The 17,822-nt window shown below is 45.2% G+C and overlaps 1 protein-coding gene across 11 annotated transcripts in view; it reads left to right on the top strand.

The window, feature by feature from the left end:
• RREB1 (ras responsive element binding protein 1) overlaps positions 1 to 17,822 on the top strand; it is a 119,416-nt gene that overhangs the window by 63,726 nt on the left and 37,868 nt on the right. For 9 of the 11 annotated variants that reach the window (XM_060277988.1, XM_060277985.1, XM_035125508.2 and 6 more), the window contains exons 3-8: positions 2,452 to 2,548; positions 3,284 to 3,359; positions 4,268 to 4,373; positions 5,528 to 5,740; positions 12,390 to 12,479; positions 13,201 to 13,364. In XM_060277988.1, the coding sequence (XP_060133971.1) occupies positions 5,627 to 5,740; positions 12,390 to 12,479; positions 13,201 to 13,364 (368 nt within the window). In that variant the 5' untranslated portion in view covers positions 2,452 to 2,548; positions 3,284 to 3,359; positions 4,268 to 4,373; positions 5,528 to 5,626. The remainder of the gene's footprint in view (positions 1 to 2,451; positions 2,549 to 3,283; positions 3,360 to 4,267; positions 4,374 to 5,527; positions 5,741 to 12,389; positions 12,480 to 13,200; positions 13,365 to 17,822) is intronic. The other 2 variants (XM_035125509.2, XM_035125500.2) reach the window with 2 other exon arrangements.

A 17,822-nucleotide genomic window follows, 5' to 3' on the forward strand; every position in this document is an offset into this window, starting at 1 on the left:
GCAACATGTTGAGGGAATGCAGCTCTCGACGCATCATGTGCATAGAATCAGATGACGGGCTGTAGCTCCATGGTGCCTAGGGTAGGTTTTTCGTAGATAAGGTCCTTGATTTAATGCAGTTGAAAGGATCTTGAGTCTTGGAGCTAAAATCGATCTCTCCCTGTGATTTTGTAGAGATGCTGCTATGCTAGTAAGGTTAGGCTAAGTGTTGGGTTAGCACAGGCATCCCCAACTGTGGCCCTCCAGATGTTTTGGCCTACAACTCCCATGATCCCTAGCTAACAGGACCAGTGGTCAGGGATGATGGGAATTGTAGTCCAGAACATCTGGAGGGCCGAAGTTTGGGGATGCCTAGGTTAGCAGGATAATAAACATCCTCGACAACTGAGCAAAGGCAGTTTTTTACAAGATAACTTGGGAATTGCTGTTGAGAGTTGGGGGCCAGTTTGTCTCACTTCTTGCTCCCCCAATTTGAGACATCTACGTATAAAAGCTGTTCTCCAGGGTTCCCATGATGCAAATATCCCACCATGTCATGGTACCCCAGAGTTGGCTATGCATCAGATGTATGTAGGTTGACTCAGTGGGTACTGTTGTATTGTGTACTGCAAGTGGGCGGTCCATAATTTGGAACACAGGCATATGCACATTTCTTTCATTGGGCAAGTGACGTCAATGCTTTGTGCATTGAAGGGGGTTAGACTAGATTGGCCCTTGGGTCCTTTCCAGACTTCACAGTTCTGTGAGTCTTGACACCTCCTCCCCTAGGCATTGGAGCTGCAGGTGGCAGGTTTGGCTTCCAGCCTAACAGTGCACTGGGTGAGAACATTTGCCGTTTGTTCCAGGGAGTGACTTCTGTTTATTCTTAGTTGGTGCAGTGTTGCACTGGGTGCAAAATCAACACGGTGGTTCAGGATCCCTCCTCATCTATCCAGCCACAAAGTTGGGTGGTGCAGTTTCCTGAAAGCTGCTCCATGTCCCAGCAGCAGTGTAAAGAGTGTGTTACATTATTGAACCAGCTCTGTTACTGCAACCTCACATGCCAATATTTGCTAACAAACTTTTAAAGTGGGGATGTAGCTGATTTGCCAGGGTGCTCTTTTAAGCAGATGAGCGCAAGGAAAGCTTTTTTCACTCTTACGTTATGTTCAGACAGGCATTTGCAAATATCTTAAGATGTATCTGCTGCTCAGTGTTCGTAGTAGCATATGTAGTTTATTTGGTATCGATAGATAATCTCTCTCTTTAAAATTCCATTTATTGTTCGCTACCAAGAGGGCACTTTTGGCATTGAGGCAGGATAAAAATGACTCAGCCAACTAGAATTTAGTTTTAAAACCTGTAGGGGCAGAGAATGAAATGTTCTGTTAGGTTTTTAGAAGGAAACGAATGATTTTCTCTTTCCTCCAATGCGTAGAATTTTCTGAAAAGTTTGTCTCTAGCTAGGAGAACCATAGACCTTCAGCCATGCCTATATTCTAAATTCTATATTCTTAATTAAGGCAATGCAGTGGCTGATTCCTTTAGCTGCTAATGAACTTAGCCATTTGTGAAAGTTATAAAAGCCAGTAAAAAATATTTTGGGGAATTAGAGGCTTGCAGTCTGCTGACACAAAATGGATATACCCAAGTACCAGGCACTGACTTCTCATTCCTTTGGCTCAGGTCATCAAGTTTTGTTTGCATCATACGGCAGAGTCTGTCCCAAAGACTGAGGGCTCTTCTTTTGCTGCTAGACATTTAGATTCCACACTATGAATCTTTACCACCAAACCTATTTCACAAATACGAAACTCATTGAGTCAGAGTAGATGCACGCACCGGACAACCACCAATTTAGTACATTCTGCAGGCTTGTGTTCTAAGAATGCCACCTTTCATTAAAAATACAAGTTTCTAGTCCTCATTAGGAGTGGACTGAGCTGTCTAATTCAGTCCTGTTCCAGTTGGGTGCTCAACCATAGGTGCATTCCACCCTGTTCACAAAGGTGTATGCATTTTGTACATCAAATGCACATTTTTGTGTGTACTTCTTGCACACCAAAACTACATCACAGTATCTGTCTGGAGGTTGCAGTCAGGTCCACAAGCAAGTTTGGAATTGGCTCACTTTGAAACATGTATCGAATAAATTCCTCCTCAGTTCCTAGTCCTTACGGAGATGTTCAAAGTGACCTATATGCTTGAATATGAAAGAGTCCTCTTTGCTCCAGAATTCATGCCTTTATTTATCAAACTGTCCCCATTTTAAGTATTTCATTTTGAACACTTTTATCCTACTCCTTGCCGAAGGAAGTTAGAAGAGAATACGTTTTCCCCGCTTTTGCAGATTTCCTCCCAATAGCCCCGTGAGGTAGATAATGATCACCCAGTGAATGCAACGAAGAAACAACAATAGAAATCTGCAGTTGGTAAAGAGCTTTAATTTATTTTTGCTTTTCTTTCTTCTAGGTAGTCCGCCAATTGTGCTGACACAGATCTGACGCCTCCACCAGGGTCCCATTTGCACCAGCATCTTAGAAACAAGAGCAAACCCAAAACTTGAAAGGTCAGTGGCTGGAGAGAAAGGAGTAATCAATGCAAAGGCCAGTCCAGAGAAACTGTGGCTTGGGGAAACCTTTTCTGCAGAAGCATATTGATGACAAGTAAATCAAAGACACTATACCGGTAGCATCCTGAACGGCTGAGGTGGGTGGGGGATGGAGAGAGGAAAAGGAAAACTGAAAGGTGGTCTTTTCCTCTTATCATTCAGGAAAGAAAGGATGCTGTAAACATCCATTTACTGTCTCCCCCATACTGCAAATTTACAGGGAGTGAATATTGTAAAAGTCTGAGTTTTCAGCACACAGTCAAAAAGCACTTCAAAAAAGAACGGCAAAGGAGGAAATAGATTTAGCAAATGTTTTCCTGTTGAGACTGAATGGGAAGCAACATACTTTAACTTCATTTCTCTCTCCCCCAACCCCCCCCCCCAAAAAAAATCACTTTTGTTTTAAACTCCTCTTTCGGGATGTTTTTGGCTGACTACTGTGGTATTGCTTCAGGGCTGGCCTTTGTCAAAAGCCAGCCGTTTTCTTTTGCTGCCCTGTAGCTTCTGATAGCCTGTTTATGTCTGCAACAGATCTCCCAGCCAACAGTTCTGGTAGTGCCTTCCCACCCCCACACCCCTTAAGAGTGCCAGCATCAAAATGGAAGTGGTGGAGCATTCCTGCGAACTTTAACCTCTGCTAATACTTCTCCTTTTTACCCTTGATCTAAGAGGGTCCCAATTTTTTTTTCATAGCGTAGCTGGCCGTTTTCTGTGCAGCTTTCATCAGACGTACACGAATGTCCTGGGAACTCGCTCCTTGAGGGCAAAGGTCAGTTTCCTCAGGGAAGAGTTTCATGAGAATACAGCCATGAAAACAGCACTGTTAGCCTCTCATCGTTTTGAGTGGCGGAAGATTCCCCTGAAGGTGTGAAGGCAGGGATCTTGTAGGCGACGGAGCACGTTGTGAAGGCCCAAGGCCTCAGAAAGATTTCTAAGCATTACAAATTCTTGAAACCAAAACTAGCATTCTCAGTGTTGCATTACATTATTGTCAACTGCAAATTTTCTAGAAAAAGGGGTGCTGGAACTCACCACAAACACCTCCCTTATTCTCTTAGAATGGCAATGGCACACACCTGAGAGATGCCGGATCTGAGTTCCGGCAAGTTCCGGCTGAAAAACACATTATCATTCATTTGTTAATTGCCTTTCACACGTGTCTCAAGGCAGTGTGCAGAATGCAATAAAAACAGACATCTGGTTGGCTGCTTTGAGTGAAGGATGCTGGTCTAGATGGGCCTTGGGTCTGATCCAGCGCTTATGGGTGGATTGTGAGGAGCTGACTTGAAAAGACAGTTAAATTTTCAGTAGTCTGAAGTGGTCTGAAGTAGTCTGAAGTGGAGGAGCGCTTATAGTTCCTGTATTGTTAATGCTTTTTTAAAAACCTGATAATATTTGGAGGCATCTCTGTTTCCTCGTAATTAGTGTTGTACTGTACTCTCCCCCAAGAACGAGACAGCCTGTATGAAGCCTCCATCTTTAAAGTTTTGCCTAGCTGAAAAAGTTTTATGTAAGAAGAGATCCATTGTCTAATCCTTTGTGCTGCTTTTGCTTCTGTTTTCAGCAACTGAATATGTACCAAATTCTCTTTTTTTTAACACTACTTCTCAGCTTCCCTCCTTGAAAAGAAAAAATAACTTAACCTATTCCCTTCTTCTCTTCACTCATTGCTAACAGGTGCTGCTGAGGAAAGGCTCTCTGGATTTAGGTGATCTTCAGCTTGTTAGGCAAATACCGAAAAGCAGCACACAAGGAAAGACAGTGTCAAGAAAGGAAAATGAAGGTAATTGGCTCTGCTGGAATCACTGGTTTATGTCGCTGTTGCTTAAAACAGTATGTCATTGTGGATAGCTGGTCATGCCAGATAACTAGACAAAAATTGATATTCCTTTAGCAAAAAGGGTGATGCATGGAAGTCCTGTTTTTCTTCATACATCAGTGCTGCAGTTCTAAACACTCTTGAATTACTTGGAATAAGTGTGATTAAATAATCTAACCCTAATTTACTCACTTTGGAGTAAATATACGTGGGGTTATGTTGTACATGTGTTTCAATTTAACATGCCTTTTACAGTTCCACTTCTTTAAAAGTGAATAATCCACATAGGTCTTCCTAACCAGAATAACTGAAAGCCTGGTTCATGCATGTTAGTGTAGAAGGGCAGGTGGCGCTGTGGGCTAAACCACTGAGCCTAGGGCTTGCTGATCAGAAGGTCGGCGGTTCGAATCCCTGTGAGCTCCCGTTACTCAGTCCCAGCTCCTGCCAACCTAGCAGTTCGAAAGCACATCAAAATGCAAGTAGATAAATAGGAACCGCTATAGCGGGAAGGTAAACGGCATTTGCATGTGCTGCTCTGGTTTGCCAGAAGCGGCTTTGTCATGCTGGCCACATGACCTGGAAGCTATATGCCGGCTCCCTCGGCCAATAATGCGAGATGAGCACGCAACCCCAGAGTCGGTCACAACTGGACCTAATGGTCAGGGGTCCCTTTACCTTTACCTTTACCTTTATGCAGTGGTTATAATGTCTGTAATTGTGGCACTCTAGTTGTTCAAGAAACCCCATGCTTCTTGACCCTTGGCCATGCTGGCTGGGGCTGATGGGAGTTGGAGTCCAACAGCAACTTGGGCCACAGATTCCCATTCAAGATGTAATGTACTGTATGATTTGGAATTGCTTTGTGTGTACAAAAAGTGAATAGTGCATACCAGGCATCCCCAAACTTCGGCCCTCCAGATGTTTTGGACTACAGTTCCCATCATCCCTGACCACTGGTCCTCTTAGCTAGGGATCATGGGAGTTGTAGGCCAAAACATCTGGAGGGCCACAGTTTGGGGATGCCTGGTGTATACTTACCCTACTTATTGCTCCCACGACCAATCTCATTCTCCATCTCAGAAATTCACAACACAATTTGTTTCTGTTTACATTTCCAGAGAATAAATTCGGAGGCTTAAAGCGGTTGCACAGCAGCAGCACCACCACAGTTCTCAAACTGTTTTGAAGGCGCAGATTTGCCGCGTGTCGGCGTCATAATGGCAGCTGTTATGAGCTTGGGGAAGATCGCTGAAAATGGCACCGCACCATCTCAGAACGCCAAGTCCCCACCAAAACCTCTTGCTCCCAATCGGATTGGCAGGAGAAACCAGGTAAAGAATCAACACACTGACTTTGATATAAACGAATGCCGTTTCACGTGAAGCTGTTTTGAGGGCACCGAGTGCGCTTATGCGTACACCCTTGGGAGAAATTGGGCGGTATCCAATTCCCATTACCATAAGGATTTCTGCTTGCATGGCAGGACTTCTCTCTCTGCACCCCCTCTGTGCCCTCCCCAAATCTGCTCTGGGGGTTTGGTAGACACCCAGAACAAACATAGGCTGCACAGGGGGAGAGGGAGTACAAAATCCCATTGCTCAGCCAAAAGTTCAAGGCTAGTTGGAAGCTCTTGGTTGGATACCACCCATTATGTCACAAACTAGTACATCATAGCTAATCTGAATGCTTTAATTTGCATGTGATCAGAGACCAGTTCTCAATATCATGAGTTGAAGAAAGAACGCATCAAATGGTCAAATGCAACTGTCAAGCCATTCTATTTTTTAATTTAAAGACCTGTCACTGTGTTCTAAAGCCCATCCCTTCCATGTGAACCAGAAACAACAGCCTGCTAGTTTGTTGGGATTAAAATAACAATAAAAACGAATGCTGCAATTCTTACGAATCTTTTTAAAGAGTTTGTGGCAGGACCAAAATTTCTTGGGAACTGAGTGCAGATTGGCAAAGCATGTGTTTCCTGCCACTGACCTAAGGCTTGGGCATAACTTAACACTGGATAACAAGAAATTTTAAATCCCAGAGATAGTCAGATTGTTGGATACTCTGCAGCATAACTTACAGAACGCAGTGTGTGTTTTGCATGCCCTATCGGGGACTTCTTAGCTTGATTCCTTCAGGGAGGACAAAATTTCGCAGCTCAGCTTTGGAACAGGGTGGGTGGTGAAGACCCTGCTGTACAGCTGGCTGCTGCAAAAGCATGAAAGGGTGGGTGGGTTGGCTGTGTGTCGCTTTTTGCTTGGAGCCACTGACCTTTTAATTCCACCAGCCGTTTCACTGGGCGCTGGATCAAGGGAGAAAATGTGACTGGATTAAGAGAGATACTTGCGCTATAAAAATAAATAAATAAGGGAGGAAGGCCAAGAATGGCTTTCCCTGTAGGTCAGCACAGAAGTTCGCTACTAATCAGGTTTGACTGTTCAAACCATCCTGTGGTACCTAGACAGCATGCAGGCAAATAACCCCCCCTTTTTTTTCTGGGGGAGCTACCCGCCAAGGCTGTTGCAGGGTGGGTAAAGTGTTATCACCAAACAGCAGTCCCCTCTATCCAATTGAAGGGAGTGGCAATTGCAAGATTGTGTTGAGGTTTAAAATTCGCATAGGGAATCTCTGGCATGGTGAGAGAAGTGGGAGTGGAGAGGGAGGAGAACTGTGGATTGTTTGATTTTTGGCAATCAGTCTTACTGTGGTGGTTCTGGTACTATTGGTCTTGATAGACACATGAAACCATTTTCTTAAGAACCTGTGTGCCTTGGAAATACCAAGCAAAAAAGATGTTGGTGGCCTTTAGGAGCTGCATGTACACTTTCTAAAAGTGTTTGGTTGACCACTTCCATAGAATGTAGAACCAGATGAATTCCTGCCCCAAATATAGTAGAATTTTGGATTATTTGGGAGCCACCTTTGACTATTCTTCTGGCCAATTCACGGTAAAACTTTTAGTTTTTAGCTCTTAAAAATCCATCATCTTTTTGTGGAAATAACGTCTTGGTCACTGCTTCATTAGCCATTTTAATTTTTGGTTCCTTCATTAAGTGTGTGTTGTGACAGACGACTTAGTTTCTGGTTAGGATTATATCCTGTTGAAAATCACACCATGTTTCCTCCCCTCCTTTAATCTGTGTCATGAAATGGGGACTCTTTTGACTTTTTCTACAAAAGGGAAAGTAGAGCAACGAAACACAGAATGCCTAAAGAGATGTTTGCTGCTAGTGGAGGAGTGTCGGGTCACTTTAATAAAGTCAGAGTTGTTATCAAATTAGCTGGTACTTTTGTCTCTTGACTTGGGGAAGTACTCTTCTGTCATTGCAGAGCTGCATGTTCAAATTCTCTAGCCCAAGCTGGAGAAGTTATGCTAAACTGTTTGTGCTTGATACTGGGTCAAATAAATCCTCTTCCTTGGATTGCTGCTCTCTTGCCTGGTTCACTGCTGTTATGGTATGCAACCTGGACCCTGAGTGAATGCTAGGAAGAGGTTTTTTGGGGTTGGGTTAATATTAAATCTGAAGGCTTGCACTAATCAACTCTGGCAGTGCCGCACTGTGCATGTTGCTCGTTGCTTTCAAGGTGAGAAGTAATTGCCCTTTGTTGATCTGCCGATTTCAAAGGGGGCCATTGTCGAAAGCAAGGCTTCGAAACAATTAATAGCATTGCATTGAGAGATAGCTAGCTCCTTCCTCCAGCAAGCAGAACCGTAGCCTGATTTCAGAGAATAGCCCTAGGGATTAAACATTGAAATGGTCAGCACAGCTGCAAGGATTTTCCTCCCAATATTGTTTGTGCTCTCGGCTCTGAGACAACATTTAACAGGGCTGCAGTAAAATTGGATCTGAAGGCTGTTCCCGTAAATTAACATGAAAGGTCCTTGGGAGGAGCTGTGTGCAGGGTGCACAGGAGTGTTTGCGTGGTGCGTTAGGCAAAATGTGTGCATCATCATCATCATAATGGCAGTCAAGGGGAGGTGGGTACCTCCTGTTTCAGACCCTTGAACTTTGTTACGGTAGGCAGCAGGGTTCAAGACCAGCGAAAAGAAATTGCTTTACCCGATGATCTTTTAAGCTTCAGGGGACACGCTGCTAGAGGAAATGGCAAAGGCTGGAAATATAAATGGATTGAAGGAGGGGTGAGGAATCTTAATACCCATGCCCATAGTGGGTGGAGTCAGAGGCAAAAGGTGGGCGGAGCAGCTGTTGAGACACCTACTTCTGCACAGTAGGCTGATCCTCTCACCAGTGAAAGGAGCTGATTTACAATCACACACTTTTACTGATCGGCATTGATTTTCTTTGAAAAGAATAATTAGGAAAACCCTGATAGGTGAAAATACCCTGTTTCCCCCTTTTTAATACATAGTCATAAAGTAAGCCATGGCAGGGTTTTTAAGCATTTGAGAAATATAAGACATACCCCCAAAATAAGCCATACTTCCACGCCATGGAAACCAACCCCCACAGGCACCTCCACTCACAGAGTCGCTCCATGCGGCCAAGAGCTCTGCTTAACAGCTGATCGCGCTCCCGCCTTGCTGGCTGCATCCCCGTGCTCCGCTTGCCACCACCGCTTGCCACCACCGCTGGGCTCACTGCTTCTTCCTTGCCTGGCCCAGCCAAGGAGCTTGGAGCACCCTGCAGCGGCGGGGGGAGCGCCTGAGCCAGTGGCCTCCGCCTGGCCTGGCCAAGGACGCCTGCTGCCCCGCCGCCCGGAACCGGTGGCTGCTGCAGTGCTGAGCACTCAAGAGAGCACAGCAGCGCCCTGAGCCAGTGCCCTGAGCCGTAAAAACCGTACCAGTAATTAAAAAATAAGACATCCCACTGAAAGTAAGCCGCCCTGTGTTTTTTTGAGGGGAAAAAAGTTATAAGACGGTGTCTTAAAAGGGGGGAAACACGGTAGCTCAACGCAAAACAAGATAGATGGAAATAGTTGGATGCATTTGTATATTTGAGTGTTACGGAACCTCATAGGAACAATGCAATGAGTCCAAATGGTCTCCGGGAGAGAACCCGGGCTCTGAGCAACAACCACACCAGAAAACTTAGAGTTTTGTGATAACCTGTTAAATAGCAAATCGTTATGGCACAAGCTTCAGTTCTTCATAAGATGCATTAAATGCTACAGTATCCTGAGTGGATATATCTCTCTATATGCATGGCTGGAGAGGGAACAGTTTTCTCCAACATAATATCCACCAAATGTCGTTGACTCTCATAATCTCCGGCCACTACTTCTGCTGTCGGGAGTTGTAGTCCGAAACATACGTGCATAACATTCCTTTGTGCTGTTTGTGTGTCATTTCTGCCAAGATAATGCCAAATCCCCTTAGGGTGAAACTTACTCCTGAGATCCAATGGGCCCTGATAGCCCATTGAGATAGCCGGTGTGGACAACATGGTGCTTTTGCACATGTTACTGGACTACAGGTTCCATCATCCCTGACCGCTGTCCATGTTGGCTGGGCCCGATGGGAGTTGTAGTTCAAGAACACCATGTTGGCTGTCCTTGATTTGGTTAACGTGGGGTCCAGACGCTTTCCGTTATCAAATCTTATTTTCTCTGTTAAACTAGAGTCATTTTAAAATTGGTAATAATTGCTGGGAATTTAAAGGGGATTTTTGGACCCCAATAACAGGTTGATAGGGAGGAAAAAGAGGGTGATGAAGGCAGCTCGGTACCTGCAATGCTCTCTATATAACACATGATGCAACTCTTAAACTTTTAGTGACTCTTGAAGCTTAAACACCGGTTCAGCCTTTTCTTCAAAATGGAAATGATATCCTTATTTGTAATGGAGTAACGAAAGGAGAGTAGAGTTAGTGGAGAGGCAGGATTCTTTCGAAACAGGAGTGTTTGAACTTTACTGATAAGGCAGCCTTGTGTATGGCAATCACCAGGTTCCTGTAGGCGACCAGGAGTTGTGTGCAGGTTGAGGCCTCCAGGAATATCCTGCGCTCAACCAGTCTGCCTGCCTTGCCTTGCTTTTCCTTTTGCTAGCTTGCCATGATGCTCGTAGGCTGTGTTCCCCTTCCTTGTGCTGCCAGCAAGGAAACAAACACAGGTTACTAGCTTCTTGGCTGGCCAGTAGCTTTTATGGGCTTATCTGCAAGCCTACAACAAAGTGTGGGAAACAAGTGCCCCATTCTGTGGAATCTGTGGATTCTGGGGAATCAAGCTGCCTGTTTTAAAACATTTGGGCAAGAGAAGACTTGGTTCAAGCCAAAAGTTCCCATTCTGTCCTTGGTTGGAAAGGCTGGTGTCTGACTCAGCCTCTCAAGGGCATCCTTAAAAAGAAAAGGAAACACAGGGTGTTCTTCTCTTACATACGAGTAGATTCATTTTAATTTCTGATTGCAGCAGCTCTAAGGACAGTGTCAATCATGCCTACACCCAGGCTCTTTATTTGAATGCAAATGCCACTCTTGCGTCAAGAATTACCTTCCTTAACTTACCTTACCACCCAAAGGGCATGATGATTTTATTTAGGATTTCCTTGCAGCTTTCAACAGTGAGCCTAGATCTCCTTCCAGGTGGGGGGAGGAAACTTGGGATCCTCCAGGAAGTGGGGCTGATTGCCAAGTGGGTGTGGCTCATTCTTGGGGCTACATGTGAAGACGATATTGGAATGGCTGGTGCTGAGGGTAGAAACTTGCTGCTTTGTCATAGAGGTGTGATGCAAAGCCTACACTTATGCCAGGGGTGTGTGGGCGACTTGTTCTCATGAAGCATCCCGTGGGCAACTTTTAAAAGAAAAGAAAGGGGGGAAGATCTCTTCTGTTAGCACAAACATCCTGGCCAAGTTGTAGCTGGGGAAGTTTCAAACTGGCCAGCCTTTCAGCTAGCTAAGGGAATTTATCTCTTCCTCGTACTATGTTGTAATTTTCTCTCTCTATCCCGCCCCCAGCAAAAAAAACCCCTTAATTTTAGCTGTTCCTTTTTTTTTTTTAAGGTCATAGCATTTCCTTTCCCCTTGTAGTCCCCCCTACACCGGAAGCTTATTGGAGGATCAAGAATGTTTTGTCAAGGTCATTTGAATTAAGAGAGACAGCCAATCTCTCACCATTCAGTTCCCTGCAGTGCACAATTGCAGGGGAATGTTGGGTGCCTTGTATGTGTGAGGGTGGCAACTGCTGGCACCCTATATGGATTGAGTTCCCCTTTGCAGTGGAGTGCAGTGCACAGATTAAAGCAAAAATCAATTTGTCCCATGCAGAGTGGAAACCTTGAATCCACCGCTGCACCCGATTCATAACCATATAGCCAGGTGCTAAGGGACCGGTGGTCCTCATGCGGTGATAAGAATTGGTGAGAGGGGGAGAAACGGGGTGGGGGAGGGGAGGAGGAGCATAAAGAGAGAACGGGTGTCCCTGCTCGGTGGGGGAGCTTCCTCACCTCTACCTTAAGTCTTTGAGGTGGAGAAACTGAGGTGTGCCATGTTACTTGTTCAGATGCCATCTGGTGAAATTCCAAGGGGGGGGGGGATTATGCATGTGTAGTGAAAGTGCATAGGGAGAGAGGAAGTTTTCCTCCCTCTGTGGGCTGTTTCACAGATCATACCCCTGAACGCCACTCCCTAAACAACAACTCTTGGAGGTGTGCATTGCCTTCATGTCTTCGCTTGTGGGTTTCCCAAAAAGCCATCTGGTCGTCCACTGGGCTGGATTGGGTAGACTTTTGGCTGGATAGTCCTAATGCTTGATGAAGGATTAGGTTCTAGCCAACACCCTGCACCGCACTCAATTTCACTGACTCAGACTGTGATTTCAAATTTCTTTCTTTCCTTCTTTCTTTCTTTTTAAAAAAGGGGTCTCATTTAGAAAAATTTCCTATGTAAATTTATATTTTGCTGCTGCATGTGCATTCTCTGCATGAATGGGCGAGGGAGAAAAACCTCAAGTCTGTACATTTTTAATTACTTTTAAAATGTGTGTTATGATCAATTGCTTATTAAAAAAAATATTTTGTATACAGGAAACAAAAGATGACAAGTCTTCCTATACCTGCCCTCTTTGTGAAAAGATTTGCACTACTCAGCATCAGTTGACAATGCATATTCGTCAGGTAAGCCGGTGACTTTTAAAAACTTTTTAAAAAAGCATTGAAGGTGTCTTCCTTGGAGACAAACAGCTGTCAGTACAGTAAAATATACTGGTTTTACCCCCCCCCAAAAAAAAACCATCCAAACTCAGACATTATACCGGTAGTAGGCTATCAGCTTGTTTCCTTATGCTTGCTTTCTTCCCTCACTCCCTCAACTGTACTTTTGCATTTATTGTCCTTCCCATATTTTTTTTGCCACTTCTTAAGGTTCCCTTCCCCTTTCGGTAGTATAGTAAAATAATCAGAGGTTTTACAAAGCTACTCTGCCAAGGAAGAAGTGGTCTGTAGTTTCAGCATAAGCCTTTCAGGTCCCAAGCTAATTTGGTGCTTCTCACAGTTTGGATGCGGCATACCTTATACCTCCCTGACCCACCCCATTTCTGTCAGTGTCTTTTTTGGGGGGGGGGCTTCAGGTGACATACGCATCGTTTGCCTATGTACCTTGTTTCTCCACCAGCAGAGATGCAACTAGGTCATGTGCTAAAAAGCCCCTCAGCCAACTTTTCGGGGAGTATAGAATTGCACCTTTACCCAGGTATGCCATGTTAATTTTAAATGCATTGCATTAAACCTTCTTAGATGATGATGATGATGATGATGATGATGATGGTTGCAGTTGACTGACATGTCCTTGAAGCTGCACAGGAAGAACTCAAAACCAACAATCTGTTGCTTTCTTTAGCATAACACGGACACTGGAGGGACAGACCATTCCTGCAGCATCTGTGGAAAGTCTCTGAGCTCCGCAAGCTCCCTCGACCGCCACATGCTGGTCCATTCTGGTGAAAGGCCTTACAAATGTTCGGTGTGTGACCAGTCCTTCACCACCAATGGAAACATGCACAGGTGAGACCTGGCCATGAGGTGACAGTGTGGGAAAAGGTTGATAAATGTGAGAGCGTGTGTTGGTGACCGTTTACTACATGCCCTGTTCCACCTGAGGGCCACAATCCAAATAATCCCTTCTTTTCGGCATCTGTAGCCTCCTGCCAGCAGCTCCTTGCATATGTCCCTTAGAATCATTGTTGTTGTTGTTTAGTCGTTTAGTCGTGTCCGACTCTTTGTGACCCCATGGACCATAGCACGCCAGGCACTCCTGTCTTCCACTGCCTCCCGCAGTTTGTTCAAACTCATGTTTGTAGCTCCAAGAACATTGTCCAGCCATCTCGTCCTCTGTCATCCCCTTCTCCTTGTGCCCTCCATCTTTCCCAACATCAGGGTCTTTTCCAGGGAGTCTTCTCTTCTCATGAGGTGGCCAAAATATTGGAGCCTCAGCTTCAGGATCTGTCCTTCCAGTGAGCACTCGGGGCTGATTTCCTTCAGAATGGATAGGTTTGATCTTCTTGTAGTCCATGGGACTCTCAAGAGTCTCCTCCAGCACCAAAATTCAAAAGCATCAATTCTTCGGCGATCAGCCTTCTTTATGGTCCAGCTCTCACTTCCATACATCACTACTGGGAAAACCATAGCTTTAACTATACGGACCTTTGTTGGCAAGGTGATGTCTCTGCTTTTTAAGATGTTGTCTAGGTTGACAAACCTTTTCTTCTTAGAATCATAGAGCTGCATCATCGTAGAGTTGGAAGGGACCCCCAGGAGCCATCTAGTCCAACCCCCTGAAATGCAGGAATGGATAGCTTGTTTGGTGGTGGTGATTTGATAAACTATGCACGCATCCGTTTGTGATGCCCATGGATCGTGGTGCTTTTCTCCAACAAGTTTCCTAATACCAATAATTTACTAATACTCAATGAGGTTCTTGTCATTTTTAGGACCCAGCTAAAATACAGCCATACCTTGGTTCGCGAACGCCTTGCGAGTTGAACGTTTTGGGTCCCGCATGCTGCAAACCCGGAAGTGAGTGTTCCGGTTTGCAAACGTTCTTTGGAACCTGAACATCCGGCGCAACTTCCATGGCTTCCAATTGGCTTCAGGAGCTTCCTGTCGCCAATCGGAAGCCGCACCTTGGTTTCTGAACGTTTTGGAAGTCAAACAGACTTCCGGAACAGATTCTGTTCGACTTCTGAGGTACCACTGCACTAAAATACTGCCCCTCTAAAGGCATCCCTAATTTGCGCTTGATTTGTATGTTGTGTCGTATATACTTCAGTTCCTGAAATGTGTGGCTGCTAAACGACAAATATTTCTTTCTAAAATGGGCAGAGTTTTATAAGACTTCAGTCCTATGAATATACTGGGGGGGGGGGAGAGAGTAAATACCAGTGAACTACGGTGGGGCTTCACTTCCAAGTAAGCACACATAGTTAACAAGCCTACACAAAAGAGAATCCATAGGAATTGTGAAGGGTGTAAGAACTGGTAATGGATGTTTCCTGTCGAGGCCCAACTCTGCATCATGTGAAAGATCCATGTTGGACTCTTCAAAATCTATTGTTTTCGTTCCTGATGCTTTCGTGTAGTTGCCTGGAGGAGGAGTGACTTGGATTGGTAAAACTGGCACTGTTTCCCCCAGCCTCCCTTGCCCCTCCATGGCTGATAGCAAAGTTTGCAGGCAAGTGGGATTTCAATAGGGAACTAGAGCAGAGAAGGTGTTAACGCCTCTTGCATCACAGCTGTAATACACATTGCACTTCTCCACCCCAAGGTTTGGTACTCTATGCAACAAGCAGTATGAAATGAGATAGGGATCTTTGTAAACCGATTGCTAATCACAGAGCAGTTTGTATTAACTCGTGTCTCTAGGCAGATCTTTAGATGTGAGCTTTCAAGCACAAATTTCTAGCCAGGCAAGCCCAGAGGGAAGGGTAATTTCCCTGCCACCCACCCCCTCTAGCGTTTTATAGGGCGCTCTGTTTCCCAGGATGATCATACTCTATGCTAAAGAGCCGAATCCAGTGCCCAAGACACTATAACGCAGATTTGTTTTGTAGATGCGTTCCCAGTGATGCAAACAAAGGTAGTTGCTTTATTTGCACACAGGAATTCTCAATTATTTTTTATTTTGAATTAGATGCTTTTTTGACCAGGTAAAGAGGTGCAGTGCCAAAATGAGGGAGAGGGGGGGGGGAGAGACAGATAAATGAGCAGCAGATTACCCTTTTCAGGCTGGTGGCCATGTGCTTTCATCGGGAGCCTTTTGGGTGCCTTGCGCTGCTAGTTTGCACAGCCAAATGCAAAATTGGGCAAAGCAATGAATGTGATTCTTTTGTACAGTGGGCAAGCCCTTGATCCTCCCCACCCCTCAGCAATACACAGCCCTTTTTCATCTTCTAACCAGGCACGGAAGAGGCAGTATTACAGTTCAGGAGACACTTTTAAGCCAGGCAACAGCACTCAAGAAGGAGAGTGTGGGGCAGAGTTGGATCAGAAGCATGGTTTGAGGAGCGGGGTCAGCCTTGAAGAGGGTGTGTGGCCTTCAGAGGAACACTGAGGGCCAGGTGTAGAAGGCTGGAGGCTGGTTGATTCAGCCCCTGGGACTGAGACGTCTCCCCACCAACTCTAGCAGTACATTACTTTATGAAGGAAGCACATAGAATTTGACATAATCAAATGCGTTCTTCTGGCAAGCTCTCAGATATGTCTACGCATCTGTTGTGCCTAGAAACTGGTCTGAAATTTCTGAAGGTTAAGAATTTTGGTGGCCAACTCCATGAGAACATAAGCAAGCTCCTCTGAATATGGATGGCTCAGGTGCCATATAACCTCCTGGCGTCTTTGTTTCTAAGAACGTCCAGTTAGATGCCTTCGGGAAACCTTCCGGCAAGGTGCTAAGGTAGCAGTGTGTCCCTGATTAACATTCAGAGGTTCATTCATTCTCTTGCACATGGAGGTTCTCTTTAATTGTCTTTGGCTAATGACTTTTGCTTTTCCTACTCTATGAATTCATCTAGTCCAGCCTCCTCCAACCAGGTGCTTCCAGGAATACAATTCCTACCATTCTTGACCATGGGCCATGCTGGCTAGGGCTAAGGGGAGCTACAGTTCAACAACCCCTGGAAGAGAGCCTGGCATGGGAAAGCTGGTTTAATCTTTCCTAAAGCCATGTAGCTAGTGGATGCTGCTGTGTTGTACAGGTATAGTCATTCAAGGAGCGAACCACAGTGTTGGTATTCCATCACTCTCCTCAATACTTTTCCATGCACTGACCCTGCAAAATAGTGTCAGGTTGACCATGCATGTTCATAGCTCTTCCCTATCTTTCAGTTTAATGTTATGGAGAAGCCCAGTATAAGAGAGAGGCAGCAATGATGTGTCCGCAGAACCACTTCGGCGAGCTGTGCATCTTGGGAGACAATGAGCATAGAATTTTTGTTGACGCCACTTGCCATATCTTTCTGCTCTGCAGGGCTGCCCATCCAGATATGCTGAGATGTGTGCCTTAGGTAGGGTCTTGGTAAAACGGTCACCTCCCTTGCTCTAATGCACCTAGCCACTGTGTCCTAGCTCTTTGCCCAAACCAAGCACTTTTTACCCCAACATCCCATGCTGCTGCTTCCTCGGTCACACGGGCAGAATTCTGCAACTTCAGTTATCTGGCACGTGCTCACTCCTGATCGGAGAATCAAGAAGAACGTAACTTAAACACTGTGCTCATCTCCCATGCCGCTTTCCCAAGAAACATGTTGCCAACTCCCTAGATACTTTATATGAAAAAGAGAAGAGGCCCAGAGAAGAGGAGATGTCTTAACTGCTTCCCTAAATGCCTTGCCTTGTGCAATCCTTGTGCTATTCTTTTTTTTAAAACAACAGTAACAGATATGCTGAAGCTTAGTGTGAAAGTTCCAAATAAGCTATTGAAATCTCCCCGCTCCCCCAATTCCTTCCCCATTTAAAACTTGAGGCGCCTGTGGAATTCTGGTCAGGTCCAGAGGGCAGCGCTGGAGGTGCTCACATGCTCCATTGATAAAAGTAAATACGAATTTAATACGTGCAGGTTTGCAGTTTCCTTCTTGCGTCAAAAACCGATGCCAGGAGACATCCCATTCCCTTGAGAAAACAGTGAGCTTATCCTGAATCAAGCAAAGGTGGGGCTCTTTGGGCTGAAATGTTTCAAGTTGCTGTGCTTGAGTCATATCTGCAAGGGCATGCCTTGTGTCACGCATGTTAATAACATGCCTAGATTTCTTTTCCAAGGAAAAAAATACCCACCCTTGGAATTGCAGTTCCTTCAACCATTTTTACTCAACTTCCCAACTTACTTTCCGTGCAGGTGTTCCCTGTTGCCCTATCCTTAGTTGCATCTCGTGGCATTGCCCCAAAATGCAATGTGTGTGTTCAAGCACAACATAATTCCATCTTCTTGGAGGCTTTGCTTGCAAGGTAACAGGCCGCAGGAGAGAAGGC

The sequence above is a fragment of the Zootoca vivipara genome, chromosome 8 (assembly GCF_963506605.1).
Source record: "Zootoca vivipara chromosome 8, rZooViv1.1, whole genome shotgun sequence".
Lineage (NCBI taxonomy): Eukaryota > Metazoa > Chordata > Lepidosauria > Squamata > Lacertidae > Zootoca > Zootoca vivipara.